Source organism: Bos grunniens, chromosome 3 (genome assembly GCF_055505025.1).
Source record: "Bos grunniens cultivar Pamir isolate PY7600 chromosome 3, Bosgru_T2T1.0, whole genome shotgun sequence".
In the NCBI taxonomy this organism is placed as follows: domain Eukaryota; kingdom Metazoa; phylum Chordata; class Mammalia; order Artiodactyla; family Bovidae; genus Bos; species Bos grunniens.
In genome coordinates this window covers 61458501-61472434 of record NC_141167.1, presented here as the reverse complement: position 1 = coordinate 61472434, position 13934 = coordinate 61458501, and the positions used below count along the sequence as shown (strand labels likewise).

General features: G+C 40.5%; 1 protein-coding gene across 2 annotated transcripts in view; it reads right to left on the bottom strand.

The window, feature by feature from the left end:
• PRKACB (protein kinase cAMP-activated catalytic subunit beta) overlaps window positions 1-11184 on the bottom strand; it is a 151493-nt gene extending 140309 nt beyond the window's left edge. Inside the window, exons 1-2 of one of the 2 annotated variants that reach the window (XM_086390787.1) lie at window positions 4142-4493; window positions 235-312 (exon numbers count right to left, since the gene is read on the bottom strand). Coding sequence is in view for 1 of the 2 variants with exons in the window: in XM_086390780.1 (XP_086246906.1) it covers window positions 4142-4187 (46 nt within the window). In the remaining variant the exon portion in view is untranslated. Of the gene's footprint in view, window positions 1-234; window positions 313-4141 lie in introns of both variants that reach the window. The other variant, XM_086390780.1, reaches the window with a different exon arrangement.
• Window positions 11185-13934: the final 2750 nt, after the last annotated feature.

The following is a 13934-nucleotide window of genomic DNA, read 5'->3' as shown; positions in this document are numbered from 1 at the left end:
GGTTCTAAGGTTAACCTGCCTAGTTCAAATGTTACCCTTTCACTGAACGAGCTGTGCAACCTTAGGCAAGTCATTTAGGCTCTCTGAGCCTCCTTTTTCTCATCTATAATATAAAATGGAGAATAACTGAACTATGTTATATAGCTGAAAAGATTAAGAAAATCATGCATGCAAACTTGAAAGAATCTGGCACATAGTAAACCCTTAAAAAATGCTGGTTTTTATGAAACCTACATTTTGGTTGAACCTAGTCTACTAGTGGGTGACTTTCTTTAGCTTCATCTTCAAAAGTTCTTAAGACAGAGAAACACTCTGGAAAACATAAAAATAAAAATCATTGTATGAACACTAGTGGCTCTAGCACTTGCAGTCACAGAAGAATGTGCATCCAAACCTCTACCAACACTGTAACCACAGGCCTCAGCACCATGGTTCTGACAGTGTTACACATAAAGCCCACAGGCAACATGCGAGGGGAACGGAAATCCACTGTGTGTGTGTGGCTTTTCTTTTTTTTTCATGAAATTAAAAAAAACTTTCAGGTCAAAATAGGTGACATGATTTTTATGTTGGGGACTGTGAATAAAGTGAAAGACAGGATAAGTGAAACAATTTTGAATGACAAGTTTAAAATTTCTCAGAGAATTTTATATGTTCACTTATTTTTCTAAAATTTATACTTCTGCCTATTAGCTGACGTTTAAATAACTACATTCAAATTTTGAGACCCCTATATTTATGAGAAGACTCCTATATTTATTTACTATATTTAGGAGAAGGGGATGATAGGATGAAACAGTTGGATGGCATCACCGATTCGATGGACATGTGTTTGACCAAGCTCCAGGAGTTGGTGATGGACAGGGAAGCCTGGCGTGCTACAGTCCATGCGGTCACAAAGAGCAGGACACAACTGAGCAACTGAACTGACTGATATTTATGAGAATAACTTTTTTTTAAATACACAAAACAAGCAGGTATGTAAAAGTAAGAGTTGCTCTTTCATTAAGTTTTAAGACATCTCAATACAATTTCCCAGTTTACCACAGTAGAATAGGTACCCAACTTAATGTTGGGCTTCCCAGGTGGCACAGTGGTAAAGGATCCACCTGCTAATGGGGAAGACGCAAAAGAGACATGCATTCAATCCCCGGGTCGAGAAGATCGCCTGGAGAAGGAAATAGCAACCCACTCCAATATTCTTGCCTGGAAAATTCCATGGACAGAGCAGTCTGGTGGCCTACAGCCCATGGGGTCACAAAGAGTTGGACATGACTGAGCGCAGTACAGTAAGCATTGGAGTACAGATTTCAATACAGTATAACATAAGCACCAGATGGTCCAAGCTAACTAAGACCCTTCTCAAATATTTTTATGCCCAACTTTATTGTTCTGGAATATTTTTAGAACTAAGGTCCAGAGTCACCTGTATGAGGCATGAGTCAAACCTCAAATCCTAACTGATCTGATATTTTTAAATCATTTCAAATCAAACACTTTCCTATTGGTAGTTTTCAGAGTTTTAATCTCATATTCCATAATGTTAGCATTTGTCATATTTTGCTTTTCAGTTAACTTTTATATGTATATTTTCTCTTTCACATTAGATAGTAAAACTTCTTGAGCTTTTACTTACAGGGTCTCCATATGAAACTAATACACTTGGTAGACACTTTGAAAATATTTGTGTTACTTGATTAGTTAGTGATGCAGAATGGATCAGGGGACCAGATTCAATTCCTTACTCTGATATCACTAACAGTATGATCTCAGCTCCTGCTTCTTCAAAGGTCAAGTTCTCTGGCTTTGAAAAGGAATGATTACATAGGTTGATCTCTAGGACCACTTACATTTCTAAAAGCTTACACTTTTATGTGTTGGTTGAAGTTTAAATTCAACTCAGTTGCTCAATTGTGTCCTACCCTTTGGCCCATGGATGACAGCATGCCAGGTTTAAATAACTACATTCAAAGTCTGAAAGGCATATATTGAAGTTTAAATATTCAAATTTTGAAAGCCATATATTTTCAAACGTAATTTTAAAAAACTATACAAATCAGTTAGCTATATAATGGTATAAGTTATTCTTTCATTAAATATTAAGATACATAGATTAAAATGTCTTTGTTCACCATGGTAGACCAGCAGCAACATGTACCTGATAACATTGCTCCAAATCAAATTACAAACTAATCAACATGTGACATTTCAAATGATTGTCCAGTGAGACAGTTATTTTCTCTTATCACTTCAGAATATGTATTCAAACTACTATAATGACCTTCAGTTTCCATAAATAAACTTCTATAAAAAGCTGGCTAACATACTTAAGAACTAGGCTGTCACTAACAGTTAAAGCTTATGAAAGAATTTACTCAAACATTTTTAAAGTTTCCATTCTGTTTCCAGTAAATATTCTAAGATTATCTCATAGCTAGGAGCTTCAAATGTCTAGGGGAGAAATTGTTTGATAACCTTAATAATGGAAATATATAGATCACAAAAGAGTCTACTATCACCATTAAAAATATAAACATTGTACAGGCCAGTACTTGTTAATAAAAAAATCACTGATACGATTCAATTACCAAGCACATTTTGTAATACATTAATACATATTTTATCTTTATGTTAATAGAACTTCAAATTAGGAAAATGACAAAAGGCAGAAACAATTCTTTACACTTCCCTCATTTTTAATACTTTCTATACAGTTACATTTGTGCAATTATAAGAAAAAAGACCACTGAAGTTCCACCTCTACATTATTTTTTAAAAAATGTCCATCTCACGTATTGAAGACATTCAACTTTTCTGGAGCTCCTGAAAATTAACACCAAGATCTTATTGGTGAAACACAAACCACATAATTTGACCTAACTATTCATATTAAACAAAATGAATGACTAGATCTTTCCAAATTGATCCTGCTTTACTGATATGGGGGAAGTGAAGTGAAGTGAAAGTCTATCAGTTGTGTCTGACTCTGCAACACCATGGACTTTACTGTCCATGGAATTCTACAGGCCAGAATACTGGGTAGCCTTTCCCTTCTCCAGGGGATCTTCCCAACCCAGGGATCGAACCCAGGTCTCCCGCATTGCAGGCGGATTCTTTACCAGCTGAGCCATAAGAGAAGCCCTGATTTGGGGTGGGAGGAAGACTAAATTATGAAATTAACTTAAAACACGTTACAAACACAGAAACATTAAAAGATACTGTTTACACAAATTGGAATAAATCATCAGGTATCTCCTATTCATCTGGCATTGCCTCAAGGGCTTACATGTCATTTACTCCTAGTGACAAAACAAATGTTATCTGTTCATTCTGAACTATAAGATCTGAGTTGTACTGGGCAAAGGCAAAAACCATCCAGATTTACTGATTGACTAATAGACAGACTCACAGATAAATAAACAAAACCATATGGCCATACAGTAAAGTGCAGAGTGCCTGCACTTGCAGCTCTCAGAAGAAATCCACGGTATTCTGGAAGCACTTCAACTCGGAGTAACCTTTAAGTTTTAGACATTGTAGCAAATTTTTTAATGTCTTAAGAGAAGGCAAATCTGTCCTGCTTTTTTTCTCTAATGGGAAAAGTTGCTGCTCACTCTTAATATATTTTCAGCTCCTAACCTGAAGAGATGGAGGATCTCTAAAACAGTTACCCATTTAGGATTAACCTCACCTGCGGAGAACCAGAGCAGCAGTCCCTCACCTGATGATAAAATTGGGTTAGACCCAAGTGATGGAGGGAAGAGAGACAACACTACCTGTGGCTCCCAAAGCGGGGGACGGGGTCGGGGGGCGGGGAGGGAGAGACGGCTTGGGATGGTCAACGAGACTTCTTTATCCCGACCATATTTGGGGAAGTGTCTAATCTTGGGAGTCCCCCCGCTCTAGTGTAAAAGGGAGTCACGGGGACCTCTCTCCTCCCTCGCCCTCTCCATCCGGCCCTCGACGCTCAGCTCTCTCGCCGGAGCTGGGGGGAGGGAGTGGGGGAGGAAGGCAGCTGGTCCCTAGGGCCCCCTTGAGTGGTTCCCGGCGGCCGCTGAGGCCTGGACCATGCCTGCGGCCTCCCGGCTCCGACCCCGCGCCAGCCCGCCCAGCGAGCCCCCAGACCCGGCCCTTGACTCACCGCTCTCCACCTCGCTGCCTTTCTTGGCGGTCGCCGCGTTCCCCATGACTGGGGCGATGGGAGGAAGGGGTGAGGGAAGGGAAGGGAAGCGGGGCTGGCACCGTCCCCGCCGCTCCACAGGCTACGGCAGCTCCCGCTTCTACACCGGTCACAGCACTCAGTGCTCCTGGGGCTGGCGCCCAGAATGCGGGAGGGAAGACTAGGCAGGTTCTGAAGCCAAGGCTTCAGCTAACTCAGCCCCGGCGGCAACGGCGGTGGCGGCGGCGGCGGCGGCGGGCAGACACTCCCCCTTCCCCCGCCCCGCCCCCCCTGCGCGCCCCCGGGCAGTCGCGCACCCGGGCCCGGGACCCTGTCCCTCTTCGCCAGCGGGCGCGCGCGCCGGAAGTGACGTGCCGGCCCGGGACGCGGGCGGCGGGCTGAGGGGATCCTCGGTCCGGGTAACCCGGCCTGGCACCTCAGCGGCCCACGGGGCTGGCGTGTGGTGGCCCGGGCTTACTCTCGGATGTCCATCCCAGAGATATGGGAGGCGGCGTGGGGACCGTTAGCTTTCAGGAACCTGTCGTCTCTTAGATGGCGTTGGTCATGCCCTGGAGCGGGGCCGCGGGAGGCCTTAAAGCGGTTTGCGTTGCATTCTTTGTGCCCCGCATCGCGGCGGCTCCTCGCTCAGAAGCTTCCGTGGCCCCACAGCCCCACCGGTCCGAGAGGATCGCACGGTCTGGGAGGACAGGGCACAGGAGGGGAACCCCTTGGTTCTCGCCTCCGGGCTTTGCGGACTGATCAGTATCAAGCCATGGGAACAACCTCGTCCCTAATTCCGATCGTGGTTCGGAGCCTCTCTTTGCGTCCCAGATCCAGGTATTCGCCGAGCCCACCACGTTTTCCTCCCGGTTCTTAGATCGTCGGTCACTATCCCTTTGATGTTTCCCGTGCAACTTTCATCCGCTGTGGTTTTGCGGGATTGCTCTCAGGTTTTGTCAGATACCCCAAGCGGAAAGAACGGGAAGTATTGCTGTTTCTGGAGAATGTCTGTTGATGTGAGTCATTGTATTTAGCAACTGCGTAGATGTCAAAATAAATGCATTCCCAATTGGTAGTGGCGTTTTACTTAGTATACATCTTAGAGCACTTGAATTGTGAATAGTAAACAGAACTGAAACCAAGTAATATATGTGGCACTCCAGTGTTTTCTGTTGCATATTTCTTTGAACTTTGCGCTGTGTGCATTTATTCTACCACCAGGCAAGTCCTTATTCTAAATTTAGTGTAGAATAACTTCAGGAGGCACAGAAACTACATAAATTTATTTTGGGTCCCCAAGACACTAGGCACAGAAGATATTTAGTGGATACTTGTAGATTTCAAAGTCAGCATTGGAAATCTCTCAGATTTTTAAAAAATAGCTTTCATTACTGACAAAAGCAGAGTGGTAACTGTAGAAATTTCTCAGTAAGTTCTTCCCACTATTTCTTATAATTAATTCTGTTAATTTATCAAAGGTTTATATCATGTACTGTATTCCAAGTACTACCATGCAGATAGCAACTTATTGGATCCTCAAGAACTCTATGAGATGGAGTTTTACTATCATGATTTCACTTATGAACAAACTAATGCACAGAGATGTTAAGCAGTTTGCCCTAGATTACACAGCTAGTATATTGTGGAAGCAGGATTTGAACCTCTGTAATGGGGCTCCAAAGTATGACTTTTTATCCATAGTGTTATGTGGATGTTATGGTAAGTTGCTTTCTCTCCATTTAAATCCCCTTGACTTGAAAAGATGCATGCATAATGAGTTTATTTTGGGGGGGAAATTCATTATATCATTTTCTGGGTTTCCACTAAATCCAAGTAATATAAAAATTGTAGAGGAGGATTTGGACTAGGTGTAAGGTTTGTGTCAGCATGCAACAATGTTGCAACAATGTCATATCCTTCCAGTCACATTTAGTTTTGTGTTGTGGGTGTGATATTTCACCGTACCCACACAGCAAGTTCAGTAAATAGCATTAGAAGTGTGTTAGTTGCTCAGTTGTGTCAGACTCTTTTCGACCCCATGGACTGTAGCCTACCAGGCATCTCTGCCCACGGAGTTCTCCAGGCAAGAATACTGGAGTGGCTAGCCATTCCCTCCTCCAGGGGATCTTCCTGACCAGGGTCAGGAGATCTGACCCAATGCAGATCTCCTACATTGCAGGCAGACTCTTCACCATCTGAGCCACTAGCTGCTAAGTCGCTTCAGTCATGTCCGACTCTGTGCGACCCCATAGACGGCAGCCTACCAGGCTCTCCCGTCCCTGGGATTCTCCAGGCAAGAACACTGGAGTGGGTTGCCATTTCCTTCTCCAACTGAGCCACTAGGGAAGCCCCCAAATAGCATTAAGCCACATACCAAATTAAGAACAGCTTTTTGATATACTTTGTTCTGGAATCCTGGAATGCTCATGCTGCCCTCATTGGTATGAGTTTTAAAATGTATACCTTTTCAGAGACCAGCTTTAGTAACAGAGCTGATGGGCTTCCCTGATGACTCAGATGGTAAAGAATCTGCTCGCAATGCAGGAGACCAGGGTTCAATCCCTGGGTCAGGAAGATCTCCTGGAGAAGGGAATGGCTTACCCACTCCAATATTCTTTCCTGGAGGATTCCATGGACAAAGAAGCCTGGCAGGCTACAGTTCATGGGCTCGCAGAGTCAGACACGACTAATCAACTAACACTTCCACTTTAATAATAAAACAGGTTTATGTGCATAACTTGTCCCTATCCTTAACATGATTTTGAATTCTAGGTCTCTAACAAGAGGACAGCCATTTGTTTAGTAAATTATTAATTTGCAGAAGAGACTATTGACGGGGATTACAGAGTTAAGATACCTTATAACTACATCCTAGAAAGTTAATAAGCAAAAATTCAACTTTAGAAATTTCTCCCTTTCTCTCTTAATTTAACTTTATCATTCATTGGTTAAGAAATTGTTAATTAAGAAAAAATGATCAACAACTGGAAATATCTTATTTTCTTTTTTCTGTATACTATTATTTCTGTTTTTTATGTTAATAATAAAAACTGCTATATTACACTGCTAATTTGTTCAGGGAAGATTATACGCTGAGTTTAGTTTAATGAATGATTTTCAGTTAGTAAACATTCATGATCATCTAGTTGTAATTATATAAAAATTGCTTTTTCACTATTAGAGAAAGTTCTCTTTAGAAATCCATTATTTATATAGCATCTAAAAGACTGTTTTAAGAATTGTTACTGTTTTGTTTTTTTTTTTTACTTGTAGAAGGGGCAGAAATTTCATTAACTCTTATTCTTGAATGATTGGGACTAGCATAGGGCAACTGCTATTCTTTGCCACTAATGCCTTTTCTATAACCTAGACAAGTACAGAGGAAGAACTATATCTTGTTTCCTTAGGAAAGCAGATGCAGAGAGAAGGAAGTGATATGGAGAAAAGACATTGAGTTACCTTCCATATAATATTTTATCTAAGAACATGCAACATTCTGTCACAGGGAAAATTGAACCAGTGATAGTTGCTTTGGAAATAACTATCCTTACATTTTCTAGTACTTTATAAAAACGTTTTCACATGTCATTTTTTATCTGATTCCCACTACAAACCTACATTATATTAGCTACACTGTACAAATGAGAAAAAAGTTCAAAGAAGTGATGTAACTAGGCCAAGGTCACTCAAATGGTAAGTAGCGGAGTACTAGATTATATACCATTACCATGAGAGACAAATGTAATCTCAATCTCATTAAGATTAGTTTTTATTATCCACATTTTGCAAATGAGAAAACTAAGGCTTAGGAACAAAGAGCCCCCTGTTCTTCTTAAGAGTCACCTTTTCAGAAAGGAGTGAGAAAATGGGGGAAAATTAGTAAATTGTTATTCCTGTTTATTTTGTAGTTTTTGCTTAATTATAAACTAGATTTCCAAGACCTTTTAAACTAAAGCACCCTCAGAAGCAATGTATGTCATAAATACTTGTTTTTCCTTTACAATCACCAGGACAGATAAAGCTGAAATAATTGTTGGAAATATGACCAGGTCATTTTGTTGTTTTTATATTGTATTTTACATCAAATAAGTGCAAATGAGAATTTATTTAACCATCATAAAATTATGATTATTTTTAATGATTTAACATTAAATCATCTATGAAAAGCATCTATGGTAACTTGTTATATAATAGGTACAATAACCCAATAAAACGGTGTATTCTTTGCATTTATGTTTCAACAGTGATTGTTCAACAGATATGATTAAAGCAAATTTGAAGAGTCTTTATTATATGCAAAACATGATGAGGGGACATCCCTGGTGTTCCAGTGGCTAAGACCCTGCACTCCTAATGCAGGGGGCCTGAGTTCCATCCCTGCTTAGGGAACTAGATCCCACATGCTGCAACTAAAGATCAAAGATCCCGCATGCTGCAACTAAGACCTGGAGCAGTGAAATAAATATTAAAAAATTTTTCTTTTACATTAAGCATGATAAGGGTACAAAAATGAATACAATCTGTTCCCTGCCCTCAAGAAGTTTTTGTTTATGGCAAGAAGGACCTGGAAGTAATTATGTAAAATAAGACTAATTAAGACTAATAAATAAATCACCAAGGAGACTTAAAGATAAGTACTATTAAATGATCAACCAAATAGAGAATTTAGAACTGGATTTTGCTCTTAAGCAGGTGGGGAAGATCAACCAAAACTAAGAACAGCAAACTAAGAGCAGAGGCTTATACAACTATCCTTAGATCACACCAGATCATATTCTATGGAAGGATGTTGTTAAGAGTCGTAATCTTCCCACCAGGATGTAAGCTATTTTGTCATCACCGTGTCAACTCTATCCAGAATGATGTCTGGAAAAAAAAAAAGTGGAGCTCAATAAACATTTGTGGAATGAATGAATAAGTGAATGAATGGTAATCTCAGACTACATCATACTCATTTGGGGTAACCTTACATGCTGAAAAAATGATGCCTTCACATTATGGTGTTGGAGAAGACTCCTGAAAGTACCTTGGACAGCAAGGAAATCATACCAATCTTAAGGGAAATCAACCCTGAATACTTACTGGAAGGACTGATGCTGAAGCTGAAACTCCAGTATTTTGGTCTTCTGATGCAAACAGCCGACGCATTGGAAAAGTCCCTGATGCTGGGGAGGATTGATGGCAGAAGAAGAGGGCGTCAGAGGATTAGGTGGCTGGATGGCATCACTGATGCAATGGACATGAACTTGGGTAAACTTTGGGAGATGTGAAGGATAGGAAGGCCTGGTGTGCCGCAGTCCATGGGATCACAAAGTGTCTGACATGACTGGGCGACTGAACAACAACTACATGACTTTTAAAAAGTGAGGGCTTTGTTCAGTATGTCATAGAGAAACATTGAAGATAGTTAAAGAAAAGAGTAATATAATTCACATTTTATTAGTAAGCTAACTGATAACAATGTGATGGATATATTGAATGAACTATAGATTGGCAGCAAGCTGAGCCATATGGCAGCTGTTGTAATAGAAAAATGATTTGAAATCATTGGGTGGTTTAGCAGTAATAGAAGAGAAGGAAAGAATGCATGTGAGGCATTTGAATTTAAGAGCAAGAGGATTTGGAAACTGAAAGCTCTTTAGCATAATACTCTTGCTAAATACTATGCTCTTTAGCATAATAAAAGTCATGGAAGCCCAATTCAAACTAGCTTAAGGACAAATAAAATGTATTGTGACAAAGAACTGGAAAGTCTAGATTGGACTCGACTTTAGTATTAGATTCAAGGCTGTATCTCCACCTATTCACCATAATTCTGCTTATACATTGAGTGTATTCTGCTAAATAGACTTTCTTCATATGACAGATTTATATACTTCCAGGTAAGCAACTTAAAGAACAATCCCTTTTCTTTCTCAGTATCCATCTATTACAGATATATTCTACATATTTGTTTTGTATGGATCACAAGACCACTCCTGTGAAGAGAGGAGGGAGGATACTATGATTGGCATGGAATGTAAGAAATGCATTTTCTGGAAGAAGTTATTGTATAGGATAGACAAAAGCAATAGACACTTAATACAGTGAAATAAGAAAAATGTAAAGTTCTCAATCAATCTTCCTTCTTGGGTGATTGGATAACAGATATCAAGAATGAAGGAGAGAAAACTAGTTTTTAAATCAGTGAGAGATGCATGATTTGGGTCGTACTGTGTTTAAGTTGGTTGTGTTCAGTTCAGTCACTCAGTCATGTCCGACTCTGCGGCTCCATGAATCGGAGCACGCCAGGCCTCCCATCCATCACCAACTTCCAGAGTTTACCCAAATTCATGTCCCTTGAGTCCGTGATGCCATCCAGCAATCTCATCCTCTGTCATACCCTTCTCCTCCTGCCCCCAATCCCTCCCAACATCAGGATCTTTTCCAATGAGTCAACTCTTCTTGTGAGGTGGCCAAAGTATTGGAGTTTCAGCTTCAACATCAGTCCTTCCAATGAACACCCAGGACTGATCTCCTTTAGGATGGACTGGTTGGGTCTCCTTGCAGTCCAAGGGACTCTCAAGAGTCTTCTCCAACACCACAGTTCAAAAGCATCAATTCTTCAGCACTCAGCTTTCTTCACAGTCTAACTTTCACATCCATACATGACCACTGGAAAAACCATAGCCTTGACTAGACGGACCTTTGTTGGCAAAGTAATGTCTCTGCTTTTTAATATTCTGTCTAGGTTGGTCATAACTTTCCTTCCAAGGAGTAAGTATCTTTTAACTTCATGGCTGCAGTCACCATCTGCAGTGATTTTGGAGCCCAAGAAAATAAAGTCTGATACGATTTCCACTGTTTCTTCATCTGTTTCCCAGGAAGTGATGGGGTCAGATGCCATGATCTTCGTTTTCTGAATGTTGAGCTTTAAGCCAACATTTTCACTCTCCTCTTTCACTTTCAAGAGGCTTTTTAGTTCCTCTTCACTTTCTGCCATAAGGGTGGTGTCATCTGCGTTTCTGAGGTTATTGATATTTCTCCCGGCAATCTTGATTCCAGCTTGTGCTTCTTCCAGTTCAGCGTTTCTCATGATATACTCTGTATATAAGTTAAATAAGCAGGGTGACAATATACAGCCTTGATATACTCCTTTTCCTATTTGGAACCAGTCTGTTGTTCCATGTCCAGTTCTAACTGTTGCTTCCTGACCTGCATATAGGTTTCTCAAGAGGCAGATCAGGTGGTCTGGTATTCCCATCTCTTTCAGAATTTTCCACAGTTTGTTGTGATCCACACAGTCAAAGGCTTTGGCATAGTCAGTAAAGCAGAAATAGATGTTTTTCTGGAACTCTCTTGCTTTTTCCATGATCCAGCGGATGTTGGCTATTTGATCTCTGGTTTCCTCTGCCTTTTTAAAAACCAGCTTGAACATCTGGAAGTTCATGGTTCACATATTGCTGAAGCCTGGCTTGGAGAATTTTGAGCATTACTTTACTAGCGTGTGAGATGAGTGCAATTGTGTGGTAGTTTGAGCATTCTTTGGTATTGCCTTTCTTTGGGATTGGTATGAATATTGACAGAGTGCCTGATAAGCTATGGACTGAGGGTCGTGACACTGTACAGGAGACAGGGATCAAGACCATCCCCATGGAAAATAAATGCAAAAAACCAAAATGGCTGTCTGAGGAGGACTTACAAATAGCTGTGAAAAGAAGAGTAGCGAAAAACAAAGGAGAAAAGGAAAGATAATAAGCATCTGAATGCAGAGTTCCAAAGAATAGCAAGAAGTGATAAGAAAGCCTCCTCAGAGATCAATGCAAAGAAGTAGAGGAAAACAATAGAGGAAAACAATAGAATAGGAAAGACTAGAGATCTCTTCAAGAAAATTAGAGATACCAAGGGGACATTTCATGCAAAGATGGGCTCAATAAAGGACAGAAATGGTATGGACCTAACAGAAGCAGAAGATATTAAGAAGAGGTGGCAAGAATACACACAAGAACTATACAAAGAAGATCTTCATGACCCAGATAATCACCATGGTGTGATCACTCACCTAGAACCAGACATCCTGGAATGTGAAGTCAAGTGGGCCTTAGAAAAGCATCACTACGAACAAAGCTAGTGGAGGTGATAGAATTCCAGTTGAGCTCTTTCAAATCCTGAAAGATGATGCTGTGAAAGTGCTGCACTCAGTATGCCAGCAAATTTGGAAAACTCAGCAGTGGCCACAGGACTGGAAAAGGTCAGTTTTCATTCCAATCCTAAAGTTGGTTGTGTAGCATCTATTAATATGTGGGGATGATGAATAGTGGGCAAACGCAGAGTTATATCAGTTCAGGAGTCATGAATCAGTGTAAAGATGAGAGTCAAAGCCACAGCTCTGAAAGAAATCACGTAGGGAGAAAATAGAATGGTGGAGAAAAAAGCAACAGGAACAGACACTTACAGAACAGAGAAGAGAGAGGAATGCTAAAACAATCCTGATGTAAGAGCCTGGAGTGGTCAGACAAGCTGAAACAGAACCAGCAAATGTATTTATACAAGTCAAGAAAGAAAGTGGACTATCATTTAGATTGACTGCATACTAGAAATCGACTCCATTTAAAATAAGCAAAACAGAAATTTATTGAAAGAAAATACAGTTGCTTATAGGAAGAATAAGAAAACTGAAAAACCAGACTTGGTGTGCTCAAGAACCAGGCAGCCCCACAGAGTCCAAATAGTAGTTATTGCTTGGACATTTTTCCCTAAAATAGCTAATGGAACAACAAAACATACACTATTTTCAGTCTTGTTCCTTTCCCATAATTCAGTTTCTAAGGAGAGAATTCACTTGCCACCTTGGGTTAAATTTCTGCTTCTTCTGCAGAACAAGGCAACCGACTTGCAGTGCCATGGGACTCATTAGTGGAGAAGCAGAAGTTTCTCAGTAACAAAACAAGATGGAATAGAAACTGAGCACTCAGTAGGACAGCAATATCCACTGCAGAGGATTTATTAAACAGTGTTAGTAAAGACAAATGTTTCTCTTCAGTAGAGGTGTAATGAATTACCCTTTCTCTCCTCCAAAAATATGTACTGGATTTTGTTAAAAAAAATATCATAGACTTTCTTCATTTGAATATACCAGAAATATTTTGTTACCTGATGTGGTAGGCAGAATAATGCCCTTCCAAAAGATGTCCATGTCCTAATCGACAGAATCTGAATATGTTACCTGGAATGGCAAAGGAAAATTAAGGTTGCAGAAGGAATTGAAGTTGATAATTAGCTGGAAAAAAATTCTTACCACTAAAACTCATTATTCTGGACTATCCCTATGGGCACAATAATGATACAGAGGTAAAAAAGTGGAAGAGGGAAGAAGATGTCAACCAAAAGTCAAGAAATGTGGGCAGCCAATAGAGTTGGTAAGAGCAAGATTCTCTCCTAGAAGGACTTCCCTGGTGGTCCAGTGGCTAAGACTTTCCTTTCCTAATGCAGGGGGCCGGAGTTCAACCTCTAGTCAGAGAACTAGATCCTGCAGACCTAAACTGAAGATCCTGCATGCCTCAACTAATGATACCATGTGCTTCAACTAAGACCTGGTGCAGTCAATTAACAACAACAAAAAAAAGATTCTCTCCCAGAGTCTCCGGAAAGGAACCCAGTCTTCCTGAGACCTTGAGCCCAGTGAGATCAGAGTCAGATTTCTGACCTCTTGAACTGTGAGATGATAATTCTGTGTTGTTTTTAACCACCAATTTTATGGTAATTTGTTACAGCAGCAATAAAAAATTAATACATC